The sequence below is a fragment of the Caretta caretta genome, chromosome 9 (genome assembly GCF_965140235.1).
Source record: "Caretta caretta isolate rCarCar2 chromosome 9, rCarCar1.hap1, whole genome shotgun sequence".
Taxonomy (NCBI): Eukaryota; Metazoa; Chordata; order Testudines; family Cheloniidae; genus Caretta; species Caretta caretta.
The window spans coordinates 79,305,947-79,328,758 of NC_134214.1; the positions used below are offsets into that span (position 1 = coordinate 79,305,947).

Sequence of the window (22,812 nt, forward strand, 5' to 3'; positions counted from 1 at the left end):
CAGCACTACATTTCAGTTGAAAAATCCCACTCTGAGCCCCTTTTAAGCTTGATTTCACCTCTTTCCTCATCACTTCATTTCTCATGATGATAACCTTGCTGCTGTGTAATTGCCCTCCTTCCAGGTTGCTCTCATTTGCTCTTGGCAGGCTGGCCCCACACCTCAGGGAATAACACAGATTATTTTTTTAAGCAGTAGGCAAAAACTTCTCTCTTGTTTCTTTCCAGAATCTGAGAACCTAGATTACAGGCTGGGAGCCATTCACTCTCTGGTTTATAAACTACCTGAGAAGAATAGAGAGATGTTGGAACTCCTCATACGACACCTGGTCAAGTAAGCAGAATCCAGTAAATATTCCTGTTAAACCAGAGAGATAAAAAAAAGGAGTCGGAGAAGCCAGCCTGTTTCTCTGGCAAATTAATTAAGCCCTTGACAACTATTGTACAGCTGGGAATATACTGCCCAAATTGTGTGGCTATCCCTGTATTTGATATTCCCCTGTCCACCTGCCACTTACAGTCAATGGCTGCTTTATGAGAAGCACCAAGTTAGAGAATAATTTTTATATGATAATATGGTCTAACAGACCAGAGCTGTAAACCTAGTGTCTGGCCAGCCCAATTAACAACAACATTATGTCTGGAATTTTGGAGCAGTTTTAAGACCCCTGTTCCCTGGGACTGGAGATTAAGCACATACTGAACACACTTCTTGTACTATGGATTCAATGTGCTTTGTCCTTTGAGGAGCATTGGTGCTAGGCACATTAGCCTTCAAGCCCTCCCTAATGTCCAGTTAGGAGCTGATCTTTCTGAGGTGCTGGGCACCTGTTGCTGTTTGACTTCAGCTGGTGCCATGAGCGCTCAGCACCAATAAAAATCTGTCCATTGATGGTGAAGGCACTGGAGTTGCTGTTTTCCTGCCTTCCTTTCACAGTTAATGTGAGGATGCAAGGTGCAGAACCTAGTATCCTCATCTCACATGGGAGTCATATAGAGAGTCACCTCTTGACGGTGCTCATTGTGCCAGCCATGCTGAAGCTCATGGGGAGGGAAAGATGCTGGAGTTCTGCTCACTAACAGACATGGTTTGGGGAGGGACTGGCCTCCAGATTGAAAGGATGTGCTTTGGCCAAATTGGAAGAGCCACTTTAAAAACACGACATTTACAGGGCTGGTTTGGGTTGGTAAAACCACACTGGACAGGGATTTATTTTGTAGCTCCAAATGGGGATTTGGATCTTCGTGCTATTTGGTCGTAACCCCTCTATTTCAGGGGTAAGAAGGCTGGATACATGGTCCTGGTACTTGGACTCGTCGCTAGCCTTTGGCAGACAGGATATTTTTTAAAAACCTCTCTGCAGAAGGGGGAATGCCTTTTTTTAGGCACCATTTACAGTCAGGCTGACCCATTATTAATAGTAGTTCTTTTGTTGCCTACACAGAGTTTTGCATTGAGGGCCCTATTCCCCACCTTGTCTGTGGTGGCAGAAATCTCATAAATGCCAATAGGAGGTAGGTGGCAGAAGTAAAACTCGGAGCTCAGCATCAGAATATCTCTGCTCCCAGCCCTTGAAGTTCAGACTCCAATTCTATACCTGAATACTGTGTGGTCTCTTCCTAGATTAGCCTATAAATCATTCCATAGTTGGTGCTATTCAGTGGGGCTGCATATGGCACTGAAATCTAAACACAGCTACATAAATAGCACTCTGTTTCTTGAAAGCCATGACGCTTTCAGAAAAACGATACCGTAGAGATCTCTCTGAAATCTTTCAGAGATTCCATCCTTGTACGCAGTTCTTCTTCTTTGGGAAAAAAATCCCAATGCATGTCTTGGCTAAACGAATCATTCCAAAATAAATGGTTCACTTAACATGCATATAGCATGGACAGCTAATGATTCCCGGGGTAGTGATCCTCCTAAAAGAGGAGCCAGACATTTGAAGGGATCAAATAACAATACCAGTACATCGCACTCTCAAGCTTTCTGCATAGCCAAAGAATGTGCTTATCGTAGCCAGATATATGTTTTATGAGCAGCTTCACGGGCACGGGAAACCTGGTTCTGCTTTACAATATGGAGGAAATTGAATTAATTAATCTTGCAATTTTTAAATGGCCTTTCACATTGTCTTCTAATCTCATCTTTTTCTTTTCCTCCACCCATGCCAACAGCGTGTGTGAGCACAGCAGAGAGAATCTGATGTCCCCATCCAACATGGGGGTTATATTCGGCCCCACCCTTATGCGGGCGCAGGAGGACACTGTCGCTGCCATGATGAATATCAAGTTCCAAAACATTGTGGTTGAGATCCTCATCGAGCACTTTGACAAGGTATGGGGCCAGCCCTCAAGAGCTTGCCTCAAAAGCTCACTAGTGCTCTATCAAGTCCTTGTGGATCATTGTGCTGTGTGGTCTGGAGCACTGGCTTGTTTTGCTGGATTCCTCTTATGGTTTTAATTGTACTATTCAGAGATGCACAAAGTGGAAGCAAAAGCTGTAACAATCACATGTTCTTCACAGTTTCCTTTGGTTACTTCATAAAGGCAGCCCCTTAAGAAAGCCAAGCACTCACGGCTTTAACAGAAGAAATTCCCCACTGGGAAACTTGCTATATAGCTGTACAGTATGGGAGTTTTACATTTTCCTCTGAAGCAACTGGTGTTGACCGGGGACAGAAAACCAAACTGTATGGACAATAGGTCTCACCTGACATGGTCCGAAATAGGTAACTGTAGAACTACTCTTAAGTGAAGTCTCTCTTAAGTGACTTCCTAAAGGATCAATAAAAACAAGTTGCCTGTTGGATAGGGATTTTTTTAACTAAAAATTGAAGAAAGCCACGTGTGGCAGTACTTCAAAGTGATCTCTTGAGAGAGGAGCTGCCAATTGGAGGGGGAGTCTTTAGTGCAAGTTTCAGCATACATCTGACATTTTTGAGTTCTGTATAGAGTAATATTTTGCCCATAAAGCTCTAGACAGTGGAACTGGCGGAAAGGACCAGCTGCTGATACAGAATTTTGAAAGAGTTCATGCTATTATTATTTAATTATGGAGGTATTGATAGCAGCTCTATATTTAAAGTTGCACCAAGGTTTTCATTTTCATGGGACCTTTATTTAATATTTGTATTACAGTAGTCACCAGAAGCCTCAATCAGGATTGGAGCCTCATTATTGGAGCCTCATTATTGCCCCAGGGGTCGGTCCTGGGGCCAGTTTTGTTCAATATCTTCACTAATGATCTGGAGGATGGTGTGGATTGCACCCTCAGCAAGTTTGCAGATGACACTAAACTGGAAGGAGAGGTAGATACACTGGAGGGTAGGGATAGGACACAGAGGGACCTAGACAAATTAGAGGATTGGGCCAAAAGAAATCTGCTGAGGTTCAACAAGGACAAGTGCAGAGTCGTGCACTTTTGACGGAAGACTCCTATGCACTGCTACAGACTAGGGACCGAGTGGCTAGGCAGCAGATCTGCAGAAAAGCACCTAGGGGTTACAGTGGACAAGAAGCTGGATATGAGTCAACAGTGTGCCCTTGTTGCCAAGAAGGCTAACAGCATTTTGGGCTGTATAAGTAGGAGCATTGCCAGCAGATCGAGGGACGTGATCATTCCCCTCTATTCGGCATCGGTGAGGTCTCGTCTGGAGTTCTGTGTCCAGTTTTGGGCCCCACACTACAAGAAGGATGTGGAAAAATTGGAAAGAGTTGAGGGGAGGGCAACAAAAATTATTAGGGGGCTGGAGCACATGACTTATGAGAAGAGGCTGAGGAAACTGGGATTATTTAGTCTGCAGAAGAGAAGAATGAGGGGGGATTTGATAGCTGCTTTCACTACCTGAAAGAGGGTTCCAAAGAGGATGGATCTCGACTGTTCTCAGTGGTAGCAGATGATAGAACGAGGAGTAATGGTCTCAAGTTGCAGTGGGGGAGGTTTAGGTTGGATATTAGGAAAAACTCTTTCACTAGGAAGGTGGTAAAACACTGGAATGCGTTACCTAGGGAGGTGGTGGAATCTCCTTCCTTTGAGGTTTTTAAGGTCAGGCTTGACAAAGCCCTGGCTGGGATGGTTTAGCTGGGGATTGGTCCTGCTTTGAGCAGGGGGTTGGAATCGATGACCTCCTGAGGTCCCTTTCAACCCTGATATTCTATGATTATGCCTGGTGCTATACAAAAACCTGTTTACACACACACACACAAGCTGATGTTGATCATGGCTGTCTCTGTTGTGATGGAATGTAGAGTACTCTGCTACCTAATGTATTGGTGATTTGTCACTAATAATATCTGGTATAAATTTAATCATTTGGTATTTTGGGGGGGTAGTTTGGAAGAGTATAATTGAGTTTTATAATAAAATGTGAAAACTGATCAGCTGCAGCATTCAGTAAAAGGTATTAGGGTCAGATTCATTCCTGCACAACTTACTAGGGATGAATTTGGCCCTTTATCTTTACTTAGTGCCCTTGATCACAGAATACTTCATAGAGAAAGTCCAGAATACGAGAAGAGGAAAGCTGTAAAGCATGCTTTAAGGAGAGGTAGTTACCTGCCTTTGAGGAGGATGGAGAAAGAGTTCCTGTGAGACAGATCAGCACAAGTGAAAAGTGACCCCCGCACACACACACACACTTCTGGGGAGGGGAGAGTAGGTCAAATGTGAAGGAGCACAGTAGTTGAGAAGGTGGGCGTATGGTCAGAGGTAGAGCAGAGATCAGAACAGAAGAGTGAGTCGTAGATGGTGGTGCTGGGGTTTGGATGAGTGGATGGATGAATCCATGGAGATTTGAGTACCTGCAGGATAATTTTAGTTGGATTTAGAAATTGACAAGAAGCCAGTGAAAATAACACACCTTGGTTTCATTACAGTTCATTGAAACCATTCCCTAGCAAGCTCTTTCAACTGAACAGCTAGTTGATTATAAGTTAAATGCTCAGATTCTGCACTACAGTATGGCCTCTCTCTTCTGTGTTATAGAGTTTGCAGCCCAGATAATGGCCTGCAGAGGGGAGCCAGGGAAAATGTATGATTACTCTGCCATCTCCAAGCTCTGGAATGAAATTTTAATTAAGACAGACCTCTGCTTCCTTGCCTTTAATTTCCGCAATGATAAGGTTAAGCTAGTAATGTTTTATTAGACTGAGCTTATAAACGCAGCTTCAGTATCTAAAATATCTTCAACTGACATATAAGCAAATACTTCAAATGAGTTTGAAGTAGAATAGATATATTATTTATATAGTGCATTATGAAGACTCTAAGGACAAGGAAATTCACTAAGTCAGTTTGGGTAATTATTGCTTCAACAGCTTAAATTTCCATGCCACAGCTAAATTAAAAATTTGATTCCTCTGGAAATAACTCCTGTTGCTGTATGAACTTTAGTGTCTAATGCTGAGATTGGGTCAATATCATTATATTTCTGAATTATTTAAATTTGATTTTCATTTCAAAATACACAAAGCAAACAGGGCTTGTGTCAGCATCTTGGAAAGCTGTGGATAGCTGCATATTTCAGCAGCACTTACATATCAAGCTAGAAAGCATCTCCTGCATTTGCCTGTCTGTGGTAATGGTGTAAGAGTTGATGCTGGAAGTACTCTTCCTTTAAGAGCCATGATGTGACTTTCCTTAGCGCATTGCAGACAGGAAAGAGGTTGGCGTTTCAACAGGTTTTGTGAAACTTGCCTTAGTATTGATTCATTGATCCTTATTCTGCTATTTTAATGACTCCCAAAGTTGTGCTTTTAAATCATGGGCTAATAATGCCAAAGAAACCTCCTTGGCATCAGGGCAAAGGGAACACTCTGGACCTTCGTATTCTAGGATGGAGAAAAAGTATCGCCATCTGCAAAGAACTGAACCACTGGAGTCAGAGTCTGTTAAATGTCGACAGCTGCTTTATGTCACAGGATCTCAAAGCAAAAGATCCAAACCCAAGAGACTGGAGTTTGGAAGAGATTCCTGAATTCTTGCCCTGAATTCAGAGAGGCAGCTGTGTGCATACAGCTGCAAAGCATGGAATATCTCTCGTGCTGAATACAAAGAGAGATGGGAAAAAGCAGGAGCACACGCCCAATCCTAACAAACAGCATTTGTACCAAACTGACTGGAGAGTTTGAGAAATGGTTAATGCCACTGAAAATATTACATCCCTGTACTTGCTTGATCAGTAGAGAGAGATCATGCTCCCTACTGCTCACATGCTGGTATTGTAAGTTAGACCTTGGGGAATCTGATTGCAGAGATGCCTGGGACCTGTCATCACTTTTATACATTCTGCCAGGTCTTCATGACCCAAGAAGATTCAGGAAAAAGAAGCTGGAGAGTGTTACACTGTCTCATCCCACTTGTTTGACCTCACAGAATTTCTCTTGGTTTGAAAGAGGAAGGAAATCAGTTTTCTAACAAAGAAATTGTTTTATACAGGGGAAAAAGTGATTATTACATTTAAAACATGTGTGAATGACTCCCCAAAAATCCCTGAACCAAAAATAGGTGCAGAACGGGCAGTGGCCCAGCATGCTTCCCCACGCAGTGAGAGTCCCCTCTCCAGTGACAAAGTGGTTCAGTCTCCAGGCTTCATTCATTTTCTGTTCTTTCTGCCAATGCTGCTAGCAAAGGTGTCAGTTATGAAATTTTTTACGATTGGGATTCTTGTCCGTGACCAGCAATCCATTCCACACAGGCCACCTAACTGTCAGATCGTCATGATTTTTGGTAGCTATCAACCCAGGCCAAGTTTAGATCAGTGATCTAAAAGGGAACATCTCTGTATCCCATTACAGTTGCCCTGAGCCATCCATTCCCGGCCTATACAATAACTGAGCATTTAGCGCCCAATCTAATCCTCTGTAACATCAGTGGAAAGAATTCAATAGCAGTTGGATTGCGGCCTTCATATGGTATTTTATGTCTTCAAAAGCCTGTTCAAAGGTTAATCAATGCTTCTTCAACTGTGAAGAAAGGACCTGAATAAATGAGAGCAACTAAATTAAAACCACCCAAGTCAGAAGTAAGGGCTGGATGACCAGTATGACAGGGAACCAGATTTATTAATAAACGATTGTTTAAGACAAATTAGTAACTGAGCAGCCATGGGTCTGATGGTTTCTTTTGATGCTAATGCGGGGGTTGTTTGAATGATTTCTGCAGAAGATTAAATTTGCTCTTCTCATCAACTGTCTGCTTTGAGGCCTGGTTAATATGCCCTGCCATCGTGTGGAAAGGCATGTTTTATTAGGGTTTTTTTATAGCATTGTCTAGTTTAGCATTTCAGTTTTTGAAGTGGGTGCGTGCAAAGCTGCATAACAGGAAATCTGTCTAGAAAAAAGCCCACACCAAGAGACATAGCAGCCTAGTGAACACAGTTAGTAATGCACAGCTTTCCCCAAAGCTCAGTGGTTGTACTGAACCTTACTCCACCACATTTGTGCTGCTCCGATGCTGCAAACAGACCAAAAAGCTGGTATAAGCAGACAGCTAGGGATTTGTCCAGCACAGGAGAATTCCTAGGTGCTGCAGGACTGTCATAGCCAGCTCATACGCTATCTAGGGTGGCCAGGTGCCTGGTTTTTGACCAAAAAGTCCAGTCGAAAAGGGGACCTGACAGTGTCTGGTCAGATCTACTAACCGGACACCTAAAGTCTGGTTACTGCAGGCAAGGGAGGAGGGGAGGCAGCAGGTCATCACCCGCACCAGCCCCTACTCAGCCGGGGCTGCCTCCTGCCTGTGTCAGGTGGCTGCCGCTCCCGGCCTTGGCTCTGCATGCGAGTCCCTCCTGACCCGGGCTGGGGGATGCCGGGAGGGGAAAAGCAGCGAGCGACAGAGAAGAGGAGTGGATGGGGGCGGGGCCTCGAGGGGAAGGGGCAGGCAGGGGCAGGGCCTCGGGGAAAGGGGCAGGGGCAGGGCTTTGGAGGGAAGAGGAAGGGCACAGGTGGGACCTCTGAGGGGAAGAGGCGGGGCACAGGTGGGGCCTCGGGGGGAAGTAAGGGGGCAGGGGAAGTTCCAGCACTCCTGCTGCAGTGTCCGGTTTTTAAATATTACCAAGGTGGCAATCCTAATGCTATCCCCTCTCCTAGCCTTGGTGTAGAGAGGCTGTTGGCAGCATTAGAGCATTGCTGCACTCTAGTGATCCCTGGTTCTCCTACCAGCCCCATGGGGACAGGGGAGAGAGGTATTCAGCCAGCATAGTTTAGAGCAACCCTAAAACAGCTCTAAACTAAGCTGGACGAAGTGTAAACTTAACTCCACAGGATTTAATCCAGGATTGCTGAGCTGCACATGGCTCCTTTGCAGCTCCCCCAGTCAACTGCACCCAGCACTTATTGGACATAGTTTAGGACTGATCTCTAGGTGTATACTTTATCTCAGTGAGATGCATTTCCCTTATTACCCTGCTCTTGAGTCACATGGCTTTGGGGTGGGAGTCTGTCCTTTGGAAAGGGAGTGCATGAATCATGATCAGCAGATCTTAAAACATAGCAGGAGCTTTGCAAAAAATCCAAAGTCGACTCTTTGGATTTGAATGATTAACATTCAAATTAACTAGCCAATGATAACAGTAATAAGAGGTTGTCCTTCTATAACACCTTCCAGTCCTTTACAAATAGTAATAAATAGATCATGACAATACTCCCGTGAGGGAAGGAAATAACATAATCCAATTTTACAGGGGGAAACTGAGGCACAGATAAGCCAACTGAATTTCCCAGCATCACAGATGCATGTCAGGGTCAGAGTCAAGAATAAAACCCTAGTCTCTCAGTTCCTAGATCTGTGCTTTTAATCCAAGACCATTCTTCCTTCCTGTTCAGAGCTTTGAATCTTGATGTCAAATGTAATCCATTTGAGGATGACTTCTAGTTAAAAATCTGTTTGATTAAACCCCAGGAGTCTGGCCTGATTGGCCCAATATAGTGAGTGTCAAGTAACAGTGGAGCAGAGGATCAACTGAAATCATATCCTTCTAAATCACTCTTCCCTACAGATCTACTCCAGCCCACCTGAGGACAGTGCTGCCCCCCCAGTGCCTCCTCCCAGGGTAGCTGCCCGAAGGCACAAACCCATCACAATCTCCAAGCGCCCGCTGAGGGAAAGACCTGTCTTCTATGGTGGTTCCCTGGAAGAAAATCAAGGTCAGTTCAGCTGTTCACTGATACCGCTACCACCTCAGTCTCCAGCTCTTACAGTTCTCTGGTTGGCACTGTACGCTGGATCCCAGCTTCCCACTCATTGTGGGAGGGATGGATTTGAAACTGCAGCAACAGCATCACATTTCCAAGGGCATTAACGTGTGGGGTGGGAAGAGGGGTTGTTCGGAGTTTTTGTTTCCCCTTGTAGAAAGTGGAAGGAGAGTAAATATCTGCATTTAGGCTGCTTCTGATCTAACAGCTCCTAAACTACTTTGGAGCAGGGTTTTCTCATAGCTTGATCCTTCAGAGATCTAAATTAAACACCGTGCTCTTCCATTCGAAAGGGCCTCACAGTTCCACAGATAAAAGTGCAGCGTAATGTAAATAAGTTCATAGATTTGAAAAATAAAAGCATCTTCTCTAGCACAGCATATGAGATGCAGCTCTAGCGTCAATTCCAGCAGCGCTGAGCCACGGAGCGCAGTCAAGCTAAGCAGATCAGTGCTTGCTTTAAGCCCTAGGATTGACTTACTTGTACTGAACAGAGCTCGATACTGAGAGAGCTCGTGATGAGCCTGAGCCACTGGCAATTCAGGGTGAAGCAAGTGAGGCACCGCAAGAAAAATAAGAGCAAGGAATTGAGTCATTGCTTAACAAGCCCTGATTAAAGCATTTCCCCTGTTGAATTTATTTTGTTGGTTAGTATTTACTAATACAGAGGCACACTGCTGCATGTTGAAGGGGCACAGTCAACTTCTACTCATGCTTTTGTCTGCAGATGTTTTACCAGTTGTTGTTACAAGTTACTCCTAAGATCATTACTTGTTACTCCTGTTGCTGAAAGAGATTAGGAAAAAAATAGTTCTCTGTTTTGTTTTCAGTTTGTTTACTTTGTGCTTTTGGACTTGAACTTGCAAGTTTGAGCATTTGGCCCAATTTACCAATTCATTTAAGCACATGCTTAACTTTAAGCACTAGAGTAGTCCCTTAAAGTTGGTGGACCTACTCAGGTACTTAAGATTAAGCTTGTGCTTAAATGTTTGCTGACTGAGGACCAGGGTGTTGACACCTTGCAGGTCAAAGACCGTAGTGCAGTCAGTTTCGCTGTGGTGCACTCAGTTGTTTGTATGGATCTTTCACACAGCAACGGGGAAAATAAAAACATTTGCAAAACTATGAAAACATGGTAGTAAAACCACAAAATCTGTCAGGGGGGTTCACGGGCAAGTGTATTCCCAGAAACGACTTTTATTTTTTATGTTTTTAAATTGACTAGGAAATGGAAGTCAACAGTGTCCCTCTAAAAATCATAGATTTTAAAAGTACATCAGTAGATTTCCTTTTCTCACCTTAGATTAGTGAAACTGAAGTAACGTTTCACAGTCACTTGTTTCTCACCACCAGGGCAAGCGAGTTCCCTTTCGCACTGCACACAGTGTGGGCCACAAAAGCAGACCAGGCAGGTTTGCTAATTTCTAGTTACTATCACAGACCCTCGGAGCCTGTTTTCAAAGGCATTGCGAGCAGCGAGTGCTGAGTGAGCACTTGTGAAAATCAGGCCCTGTGCATCTCAGGGTTTCGCCTGGTGCCTGCATTTATTCCCTTTAACTTCGGTTCCCAGGTGACACCCGTGATCAGACTCCTAACGGCACCATCATCTCGAATAGTACAGAAGCCCCCAAGCCGCTACATCGCAGCAGACTGCCTACACAGAGAGCAGGGGAGGCTGATCCTGGGAGGCCTGGCTCAGAGAGCAAGCATGAACAGTCCTCTGAGGTGGTTGTGGGAAAGCTGGTGTCCAAGCTGCAGGATGGGGGAGCTAAGCTCGCCAACAAGGCCGCAAACGGAGTGGTGACTGGCACCACTGCTCTAAAGACCTCTGTTGTCCATGCTAAGAGGCCTACTCTGAAGCCCATGATATACAGCAAGGAGGGTAAGTTTTCTGCTTTGGGAGGTCTCAGCTGACCTTGGGTGGAACTCTTGCCCATCTTGTTGCACTGCAGAAATCACAGCAAACATTGTGACAAGCACCCCAAATGTTTTGCGTTTTGTCAGACTGGAGGGGGAGGGGGTTTGCAGAGGGAAGTGCTATTTTTGCAACCTGTGTCTCTTTTCATGCAGTTCAACAGTAGGGGACCTGAGATCAAAACCCTCACATGGACCACTGGAGCCGGACCCTCCTCCTTCTGAGGACGTTCTGATCCAGATCCAATCATCATGCATTCAGCTCATTTTTATTACAGACGGGTTTGTAAGCTCAGCCTGTTGCTTACTGATGGAGGAAAGGGCATAGATTGGCCTGTGCTATTTCAGAGCTTTATGTAGCAATGCTGATACGGTAGACTAGTCCTCTGAAGCATTAGAGTTGGCATGGGCACAAGACATGCTGGGAACTCATGCAAGGGTTCGACCTTTAGATTCAGAGATCACATAGTGGCCCAATGGACTCTGTAAAATCAGAATTCAAATCTGAATAGAAATGATTCAGAACCGTCTAAGATGAGTGCTTTAGATATTGAAAACTTGAGTAATTTGAAAAATACAAAATGCTTTTAGCTGTTTAGGCAGTGCACTTGCATTTTGTATTTCTCTCAGTGCAGACAAAGAAAATCAATGAAGTCACTTTTACTTTTGCTTATAGTCAGTTTTCCTTTTAGGTTCTTGATGCTGCAATGGCTGGATTGCACACACTGGCAGGGCAAGATTTATTTCATCTGTTTCCACTGGAATTTTAAAAAATCAAGGAAGCATTTCTATTTAGCACAAATGTGATAAAAAACTTGTTTTCTTTTGGTAATTTAAAAGACTCAATTTGGGACCAAATTTAACTTGACATTTTCCATTTAAAATAGATAAAGGAAGGTGTGGTACTTTGCCAAAATGTACAGATCACTCCAATGACACAGATGTGGGTTGTTTATAAAAAAGAAAGATGATTGTTTTATGCATTGACAGCTCTTCCTGTGTTCATCTCTCTGCTTGCTAGATGCTTTCATAACCTAATAGCCTTCACAGTCTCGCACTTAGAAAGGAAACAGTAGACTGCACACTTATGTTGACTCCTGGGTATAATAAAAAGAAAGAGAATAACAAGGTTTGGCTTGGTAGCATAACCATAAAGTTAATTTGAATAATACTACTGATCTCATATAAATCTGACCTATAAGTATTGGATAGAAATCTGCTTTTGGTATAATAGGATGGTTTTTACATATGGAAGTGGCTGAACATTAACTGCTATTTTGCATTTGAAGTTATTATGTTATTATAATGTAACACATTGCATCTCTATAGTGTGTCCAAAGTACACACATTGACAAAATAGGCTAATGCGATTTTGGGATGTATAAACAGTGAATCTCGAGTAGGAGTAGGGAGTTTATATAACATCTGTATTTGGCACTGATGCAGCCACTGGAATACTGTGTCCAGTTTTGGTGTCCATAATTCAAGAAGGGTACTGAAAAATTGGAGAGGATTCAAAGAAATTCACGAGAATGATTAAAGGATTGGAAAATATGCCTTATGGTGAGAGACTCAAGGACCTCAATCTACTTATCAAAGAGAAGGTTGGGGGGTAAAGTGATCACAATCTATAAGTACCTACATGGGGAACAGAAATTGGGTAAAAGACGGCTCCTCAGTCTACCATACAAAGGTATAACAAGATTGAGTGGCTGGAAGTTGAAGCTAGACAAATTCAGATTAGAAATAAGTCATCAATTTTTAACATTGTAATACATTTTTAACTGTAATATCTTACCAAGGTTTGTGGTGCATTCTCCATCACTGGAAACTTTTAGAAAACAATCCAATTTTGATTTAAAAGAGATATAGATATAAATAGATATAGTCAAGTTTAACAGGAATTAATCTATGGCCTGTGTTATGCAGGAGGTCAGACTAGATGATCACAATGTTTCTTCTGGTTTCATAATCTATGAATCAGTCAAAATGCTTCCTAAAGAAGTTGGGTAGTGGCTTGGAAGGTGAAATGGGAAGAGAAAGAATGATTTAGTGTCACAGAGGAAGGAGGGAGAAAGGATTTGGAGAGATTGAGTGGCACAAATGAAAGAGCATTTTACCCCACAACCTTCTGCCAGTGGTGGCAAGACAAGGTAAAGGATGGAGGAGGTCAAAGTAGATGGAGTGCAGTGACTGAGCAGGGCCTAGGTTGATAACAGGTCAAAGAGTTTGGGTGCAGCAGGGCCATGGAGAGTTTTGAAAAGTATGATTGCAGTGTTCAGCTGGATTCTGAGATGGATAAGAAGCCAGGCCAAGGAACTCAGGGTGGGAGGAATAGGAAACTGGTGAAGGGAGTGGATAGGAATCCAGGGAAGGGGAAGGAAGATGCATGGAGCAGAGTAAATATAGTCCAGCTTCCTGGAATAAAGGCCTAGTGTGAAGTTTGGTGAAGCAGAGGCTCGGGAAGGTCCTAAGAGGCAACTTCAGTAATCTCAGCTATGACTGAGCATTAGAATTTAATCAGTCTCTCCCTGATTCCGTAGAGAAGCACTGAACATGGTTTCCATTGGAAAACCTTGTGGTTAGTTTTTTTTATCTCAAATAATGCAATAATAGCCTCAGAGACATTGAACAGGGTCAGTTTGCCGTGAAACAGTAATGTCTGCCTCTGGTTGTGCAGTTAGATTCCCATAGTGCCCCTCTCTCCAACCAGCCTGAAACTTCTGCCTCTTCACAATCTTTGGCTCTCACTCCAAAGCATTGCTGACAGTGTTTGTCATCTTCAACCTTTCAGGTGAGTACGACACCTTCACTAAAGTTCGATCCCCTGGAGATAAGCCAGTGATAACACGGCCCCCAGTGAGACCTCCAGACCCTCCGTGCAGAGCTCCCCCACCCCAGAAGCTGGAGCAGAAGCCTGAGCCAATAGCAGGAGGAGTGGAGGAAATGCCTTCATCTGTGTAAGTAGGAAATCCCCATCAGGGCTGTGTGCCCGGACTTAAAAGCCCAACAGGAGGCAATTCCTAGCAGTCAAGGGATTTGGAAAATGTGCAGAAGGAAAAGGCAAGGTGATAAAAGCCATACAATGGCACTAATCAAATGAAACCATGAGCCTTTTGTAGTTTAGTCATGGGGACTCCATTTCCTCCCCAGGGCCCTCTGTTGTGTCCAGTAACAATGGTATGAGAAACGTCTAATCACTTCTGGGTGAACAAGCCACACAAAAGAACAAACTTTCCAAGAAAGAGTTGATGCTGCTTGGATTTGTTCTCAGCAAAATGAGGGGGAAGCTGACCACTAATTAAACTGAGCTCTGTGCTCCAATTTCACTTACATTATAGCTGACAATAATCCCATTGGACTCAATGGGAGTGTTCTTACGTAAAGAATGACTAAAGATCTCAAGATTTCACCATTGACTTCAGTGGGAGTTTGGCTTGAAGAAGGGCTTCTAAGTGTTACCAGCAAAGAATTCACTGTGTGCTACTCGTGCGGTAATACCATAACCGAGCTTACATTTTTCATTGCTCTGTCACCCTGTCAGGGTCTGACACTGACACTGGCTACCTGATACTTTATCGTGGACCCCTATGCTGGCATTTCTTCCCACTCTCCTATAGATCACAAGGTCGTAGGGTTAAGATTTCTACCTGCTTCCTCCCCCAAGCCCTCACATACCCCATTGCAGATGACTTGCTGTTATGAAACATCCTTTGTGACCACATTCATCCATTTAAGTACACAAAAGCCAATGAAGTGTCATGCCCTCAATGGAACAAGAGGTGCGATACCCAGTGTCATGGCACAGCATGGGGAAAGCAGTGTCCTTTGTTCAGAGAGGAGCAGAGTCTGAGGTCCCCGTGCATTGTGCTCCCGACATATAGTGTCTCTGGAATAGCCCTGCTTGATTTGGTGAATAACTTTCAGTTAAGCAGTGTTATGTAGTTGATCCAAATCCTGCAATTTGCACTTCTTACTCAGGTCAAATTCCTATTGGTTTCAGTGGGCCTTATGCCTGAGGAAGGATGGGCAAAGGTTGGCCTGTTACTGTTAATCGTTTGCTGTGATTCCTTTCTGTTACAATTACAATTGGAAGTCAGGTCTGTGGTAAGCCCGATGGAGATCATAGGTCATAAAATTAAGGATACAGGGATTAAAGATCCTCAAGCAGAGAGGTTTAGGCCGTTGGGCTGCAGGCAGTAAGACATCATCTCTGGCAGCAAGCGGTCAGTACTGTGTCAGGCAAGAGCAAAACCAGAGGTGTGAGAGCAGAAGTAGCATCTCTGATCAGACCAGAGAAGGATATTGGTAGGATGCTATTGTTGACCATCCTCAGTGCTTTCCAGTGGCAGCCTATCTCCCTCCCCTCACCAAATAATTGCTCTTTGATACAAATAGTGTCTCATCAAATAACTGCCTTATCGTGGGAGAACTCAAAGAACTTTGCTGGTTTTGTTTGCAGAGTGGCCTCCAGAACAAAGTTCTTCGAGACAGCTTCCCGGAGGACAAGCAGGTAAGAGATGCCAGGAACTAAGGTGCTTTCACACAAAAACACACACAAACAAAAAAGCCTGCACCTCAGCACAGAAGTGACCCTCTAATTACAAGTGGGCAGTGTAGGCAGGAGGCCCCCATCTGGTTCTTTCCTGGACTTCAGTATTCCTGGGTAAAGAGATGGTTTCCAACCAGAACACTGCATCAAAACAAAACAAACTTTGGGGCCTTCACAAGCTAGATCTGAATAACAATCTAGAGCTGGATCTGAATTTTGTAGTTTGAGTTCATATCTGCTAGGTAATAAATATTTCTTTCTATCATTGTGTTGATGTGAGTTCAGCTCTATGCCAGTGTGTTGGGTGTTTGGTTGTATTTCACAATACCCAGTATATGAAAAGCTTAGGATCAGCAAAAAGATGAGACTGATTGCTCCCTTGAATCTGTCCCCTTGGAAGTGCAGAGTATAACCTCGTTATACCGGATTAGACATTAAACTGACACTACACATAATCGGTTTCCAATTGGAACTCCACTGTTAATGAATATGATGGCTTTGAAGTCCATGTCAGATCTTCCGGGCAGGGTAGGGTGTCAGTGTTTTGAATTAGATACAGTTCACTCTTTCTTGCTGCTGTAAATTTAGTTCTGAGCAGTACCGATACATGCAGGCTTCATCTTCCCATTCTTATAGATCACCAGCACCACTGTTTGTTTTTTTGGCATGTACCAAAAGCACAATCATGGCTGTGTGTAGATCTTTTAGAAAGTGACAGATGGGGGGAAGGGGAGGATGTCTCTCTTAGTGATGCTTACAATTTTCTTGCCTAATGTACTGAGCAATATACATTAACCTTGCCTGCCATCCCATTCCTCCTTGTAGATTCATGGCCCTGATTTTAGGCTTGTTTATTAAATTGATTTTGTTTCTCTCCCTTCTCCTATCCCCTCACTCACAGCTCCTCATCACCGCAAGGCAGACTCCCAAGTGATGAGAGCTGAGGATAAAGGTATGTGTCTGTCACAGAAAGCAACCAACTGCATAATTTTAACCTGGCTTCAGCTGACTGGGTGGAAGGGAGGCCAGTGGAAGTAGCTGGGAATTTGTAAGGAGAGACAGATAGCGGCCTCCTCTCGCCTTCTCCAGCAGAAGACTGGGGAGGAGAGGTCGTCAGAAGTGGCCCATTTTCTCTTTCCTGGTGCAGTGTAGCAGGGCAAGGTAAACCAGTGTTCCGTGGAAATCTATTATTTCATGGCATGGATTCCACTGGCACCTGCTGCAGAAGCTGCTACCTATTCTCTGTGAACCCTGGCTATGGTCACTACTACTTTGTCCTACTGGGCTTTAAGGTAGATAAGTGTGTGTTTGAGTCCTTATTGTGAGGGGCCACCAACAAAGTTCATGGCCAGGTGCGAACAACCCCAGAAATAGGGCGTGCTTGGTTCAAGCCTGTTTCTAAGGGTTAAATGATCAATGTGTATTTGCCACCATTGACTGTCTCACACTGTTCACCTGATTGTTTGTTTTCTTCTTTCAGGCTTCTATCCACCTAACCCTGGCTGGCTCCAGGAGATTTTCCGTGCTTCTGAAATGGATTCCCCTGCTCCCCAGACTGTTTCAATCTGTGTGATGTGATCCTGGAGTGCAGCTGTCCTGTTGGACACTGACAGTGGAGCATACCATTGTGAATAGCTCGTGCAGTTAAAAGAGAGGGGAATGAAATAGGAGGAAGACCCAGCCCTTGTCCCTGTTAAATTAAATGTTTGGTTTGGGCCATTTTGCCACAGCTCCCCTTGCTCCTGCCTTGGGCAACATGTAAAGGATGCTTGTCATATCTAAGGAGGGTAATAAACCATGGGACTGACAGAGTGGTGAGAGCCGACCTAATCTACAGAACTGAGCGGCAGGCAGGCCATGGAAGGAATAGCAGAGAGTACTGAAAGCAATCTGCCCTCCAACCCTTTGGAAATTCCACTCTGGAAAGACATTGAGCTTGGATGGATGTGCAGTCAAAATGCAAGCGACCAATACCCAGAGCTTGGGTACCTGGGTATGACGAGCTGACATCCTTTTGCTGTTGGAAAGTTCTTGCTATTGACATGCTGTTTTAAAAAAACTGGTTTGAGTGCTAAGTAAACCATATTGTGTTGTTTCAGTGGTTAAGGCATTACGAGAAAACTCTGTTAACCATATGGGTCCATGTCCTGGTTCCACTGAAGGCCAGTGTTCAGCCCAGCATACATATAGCTGTGCAATGTTCAGTCTCCCTACCTTCCCCCACAGACCTAAGGCAGCACCTTGCCCATTTCTGATCTTCCTTACATGCTGAAAATGTCCCCAAGCCATTCCCAGGAGCCAGTGTTCTGTTAGTCAGGGGCCTTTGTGGAGCTGCTCCCCGATTTCCGATTGCTTGGAAGAAGAGGTTACATGTTATTACAAACACCCTTCTATAAAGTTAGTGGGTCTGAAACCAAAGCAAACCTCCACGCCGTGTATTCCAGCTGTGCCTAGTGCACAAATACTGACTTGCCAAAGGACCACTGCAGAGCATGCAATTTGCTGGTGCTTTCAGAGCTGTCCTTATCGCCTGTCTGTGTGCAGCTAATGTGAAATCCTGCTTTATTAATGAATGTACTTCTGGTTTTTGCGGGAAATGACAGTGGTGTGTGAATGGTGTGCCTGTTCCCTTAGTCTGCAGTCCTGTGCTCACAGCTGGCAATCCCAGAGGTGTGCTTGTAGCAGTGGCAGGTGAAGGTGGCTTTTAAAAAAGTGATGTAAACATCAATATTACATCGTGCACATCAGCATCTCTGGGCTTTCAGAGTGTGTGAGCAGCCAGTCCAGTTCCTCCATAACACACTCTTGTGATTAGAAAATCACTATCAACACCAAAAAAGTAACATTCTCTTCAGGTGAAGTTGTTAAAAATGCACAAAGATAAGATGGCCCAACTGCAAGTGTGCATAGTGGAAACTGAGAGCTAGTGGTACAGTGCTTTCACCTGTATCAGAATTACACTGATCTTGTGGGGAATCTTCTCCAGAGTCTATGGACCAATTTCATCTGGTATCAGTGGAGCTGCACCTTTTTAATCCATGTCTGAATTTGGCCCTGACTCTCTCTCCAAGGAGTGGAGGACACAAAACCACCATTCTGCCACTAAGAATTTAGCCACCATTTTGGCCACAACTCTCAAAAGTTTTGTATGTGTGTGATCAGACAACATTTCCAAACGTGCCCTCTAATTTTGGATGCCCAGTTTTGAGACACCGTGGGTCTAGATTTTCAAAAGAGCCGAGCACCCAAAATTCCTGAAGTCAAAGAGAGCAGCAAATGCTCAGCAGCATTAAAACCCAGCCTCTAAGTATCTAAATATTAGTCACTCAAAAGCAGACACACCCAGAATTGGAGGCCCTTTGGAAAATGTACTGTTAATCATTCTCCCCACCGCCGCAGCTGTACTGATAAATCTTCTGTATGCAGAAGGAAATAAAGAAACAGAGCCAGATTCATTTGTCTTGCAGAAGATATCTGTGGGGTGGTTTTGGGGGAGGAATTGCTATTTATCCATGAGAAAAAGAACACAACCCACCAGAAGAGGTTTGTTTTTCAAATTTCTATTTAATTCTAAACAATGATGGGTAGCAGTGAATGAACCGCACTTCTCTCTGTCCTGTGCTCTTTTTCTCCATGAGCACAGCTGTATGCTGGGATGAGTGTGACATGGCTTTAATATGCAAGGTCCTGCAGTATGAGGGTTTGAGGGACATTCCCTCATGTCAGTGACCATGAGCAAAGCAACAGGAAGAAAGCTGGGGATTTGGCACAGCTGTTCTGAATTTTTTAGGTGCCATGTGACATCAACCATCTGATCTATTTTTTTCTTGTACAAAGGTTAAATTAGCTGTGATGTTCAAGTTTCCATGAAGTAAAAACTCAGGACACGTGTCCTTCAAAGTGTCGGTGCTCTCCCTTTTTTTAATTACATGAATTTTATTTAAAAAGCTTTAGCCCTCCGGATGGTATGTGAGCCAGGCCCCATCAGACACCGAATGGCTTTGCACATTCTGATGTGGATCACAGAAAGTGGAAATGGAGCAGACCTAACAAGCCCCATCTGGATCACAGAAAGTGGAAACGGAGCAGACCTAACAAGCCCCATCTGGGTCACAGAAAGTGGAAATGGAGCAGACCTAAAAAGCCCCATCTAGTCCACCTTCCTACAGTGTTGGTCCCTGTTTGTCCCTTTTCTAATGCAGTGTCCAGTCTAGTAGAGAAGTCCCAAATGCTGATTTTCCCAAGTCCAATAGGAAAACGTTCTACAATTCAGAAGGGTTTGGTTTGGTTTTTCCCTGTTATTTCCTATGAATTCTTTCCTTAATTTTGTCCCATTACCACCTTGGACATAATTCCTAAATCAAGCCATAAATAATTCCTCTTCCTTCTAGGGTGGCTATAATACAACTGGATGAAAACAACTGAGTGGCTTGACCTTTAACTGAATGTGGTAAAAGCCTCCTGTGAATTCTGTGCTCCCATTTCACATGCAGACCAAGCCGGAGGGAGGTGTACAGGTCACCACAGTGCGTGCTAGGGGAGAGGAGCGGTGTTAGTACTCACCTACAACCCAGCCAAGATCAACAGCATTGACTGTTAATTTTGTAAGATGACCAAATTCCAGTGCCACTCTCCATGCAGCAAAAGCTACAGCAGAGAAAAATGAATCTCTGCTCGACTATAGGCCCTTTAATAGCTGTGAACTGGTAAGGGGGCAATAGGTTCAAACAGCTCCCAGAAACAGAGGAGCAAAGACACAAGGGTGATTTTTGTATGTATGAAACTGCTCCCCTCCCACAGCTAACACCCAGTGGAACCTCCATTGCAAGGGGCAGGTTTTCCTTAGCAAAGGGCTTTTCATTTCATCCAGGAAAGTTTATAAGTAGAGATGGGCCTGAACCAAAAACTGCAGATCTGCTTGTGTATGAACTTTAGATCCTGCTTTTAACTGGGAGCCGCATGCTCCTCCCTACTTGCAGCCTTTTTCTTATGCTGTGCTCGTTTTTCCTTTCTCTGGTTACAGCGGGCAGCCGCAGCTGGCCCTGGTGTCCTTCAGACATAATTTGCCCCATTGAGCCCTGCAAGGGGATGCACCAAGTGAGACTTCATCTTGCTAAGGAAAACCATTAGAGCATTAGAATTAGCCAATTGCAACAAGGAGCAAGTTTCCACCCACTGCTCCACATTGGGCTGACTTATAGCATGTTTCTCCTTTATTTATTCACTCAGAGTTGCCAAACACCATTGCTTCACAAGCCTCAGGCAGGGAAGTTGTGGGCAGACTCCAAGAAGCTGACTTGTATGAAGGGAGATGGCAGACTGAGAAAATGGGCCACAGCCAAATACCCATCTTCAAACATCTCTCCTTTTTGGTACAAAGGCAAAGAGTCAGGGTGACCACCCAAGGGTGCATCATTGCAGGAAGTGCCACAGGACTCACGGGGTATATTTAAACGTTGTGTGATAATGGGCCAATAGCTGAAAATATGCAGAGCTATAAAACCTCTATCATCATCATCATTAGACCCACAGCCAGTACTTGCCAACATAATGATTAAATAAAAGGAAATAAGATCTGACATTGTTACACTAAGAAGAAAGAAGGCTTCTGGAGACTGGGTTTTTATAGTAGTTTAATTCGTAGTTGTGGCTCTAGTAATAAGGGAAAACAGAACTATTTCCTTTGTTGGATAACAATTGAATACATAGCTGGAGCCTAATTTTGCTCTTGGTCACAGCTGTGTGATTTCACTGGATTTCACCTTTTAATACTTAAATGTTCCATAGTCGTTAATTTTTACAATGAGCTCATTTGTCTGGCGGGGTCTGTGCAGTTGTTAGCAAGTACATGCTTGCTCTGGGGTTCGTAATGCTGGGGTCCAGCACACTCAAGGCAAGTACTTATGGGCTGGTGAAGCCCCATCCTGTGTGGAAGATTATTACTGAGCGACAGTCTTTATGTTGCCTAGAATTTAAACGAAGTTTGCCTTGTTTAACCTCAGACCACTGAGTCTTGTTCTAGCTCCTTTTTCCCTCTGGCCTGCAACTGTTGTTCAATTCTTTTCTCTTATGTCCGTTGCCCTGTTCGGATTGATGCTAATTTTGCACTATTACAAACATTTTTTCCCCAGTTCTGGGAATTTTGGTTTATTTTTCTAGAATGGCCCCTCCTGAAGACAAAGCACCCTTCCACTTTCAAAGAGAGGCCCGACACCAGTTGTAGAGCCATGACTGAGGAGCAGAAAAAGCAGATGGCAGCCTGAAAGGCCCAGAGACCATCCTAATGGTTGGGAGAATAAGGGATGGGGCTCAACAGCTACTAAAATGAGGAAGCTCAGGTGACAGTGGGCCAAGAGTCTCTCTGGCAGAAGGACTTTTATGAAAGAATGGATGGAGCAGCAAGAGCTGTTTGATCCGATAGCTACCATGAACACTAACGCCTATCACTGTTTCTGCCTCCTGACTCTGTCGTTAATGTCATTTGGTTTTAAGGTTATGTAAAGTCTCCCAAACCCACAGGCCACTGATTGTGAAGGCTTTTACCCAACAGTATCTGACGCCTGCACTATCAATGGCTGAAGAAGACCAAGAAGTTGACCTTTTAAGTCTCTCAGTGTCTCTCCTATCGATGGCTTGGGAAGGCTCAGTGCTGGGAAGGTAAGAAAGGAGAGGGAAATAGCTAAAAAACAAGTGTGATTGGCAAGGAGCCGAATGGAGCAGTCGTTCCTTTGAAAGGCTCAGCCCATGGGGTTGCTGCTGGGGAGGTGTCCTTGGCTGCTCGCCTTGGTGTGTGCGCTAATTTCACAGGAGGGTTACTCCTCTCAATCTGAATCCTTCTCATGCTGTCAGACCTCCTTTAAGGCACAAACAAGGCTCAGCCAGCCCTGTCTAGCTTATTGGCAAGTTTTACTCATGCCCTCTGGTTAGACAGCAGGGCCAGATTCTGGCCAAACTTGTCTCAGACTTGCAATTCATGTTCTTTCTTAATCATCCTTATTAGGAAGCATATATCTGAGGCCAGCATGAAAGGAGGGGCTCGGGTCTCCAACAGCCCCTGGGTGTTCAATCGGTTCTCTGATTTTTATCTAGACAAACCCATAAATAATTTCCATCGGCCTCTTTCATCTGTACAGAAAGGGCACTGTGAGACGG

The 22,812-nt window shown here is 44.2% G+C and overlaps 1 protein-coding gene across 3 annotated transcripts in view; it reads left to right on the forward strand.

The window, feature by feature from the left end:
- OPHN1 (oligophrenin 1) overlaps positions 1 to 19,560 on the forward strand; it is a 124,055-nt gene extending 104,495 nt beyond the window's left edge. For all 3 annotated transcript variants that reach the window (XM_048863528.2, XM_048863527.2, XM_048863531.2), the window contains 8 exons: positions 228 to 333; positions 2,178 to 2,337; positions 8,999 to 9,146; positions 10,765 to 11,076; positions 13,903 to 14,068; positions 15,571 to 15,621; positions 16,562 to 16,612; positions 17,141 to 19,560. In XM_048863528.2, coding sequence (XP_048719485.1) covers positions 228 to 333; positions 2,178 to 2,337; positions 8,999 to 9,146; positions 10,765 to 11,076; positions 13,903 to 14,068; positions 15,571 to 15,621; positions 16,562 to 16,604 — 986 coding nt within the window. In that variant the 3' untranslated portion in view covers positions 16,605 to 16,612; positions 17,141 to 19,560. The remainder of the gene's footprint in view (positions 1 to 227; positions 334 to 2,177; positions 2,338 to 8,998; positions 9,147 to 10,764; positions 11,077 to 13,902; positions 14,069 to 15,570; positions 15,622 to 16,561; positions 16,613 to 17,140) is intronic.
- The last annotated feature ends 3,252 nt before the right edge of the window (positions 19,561 to 22,812 follow it).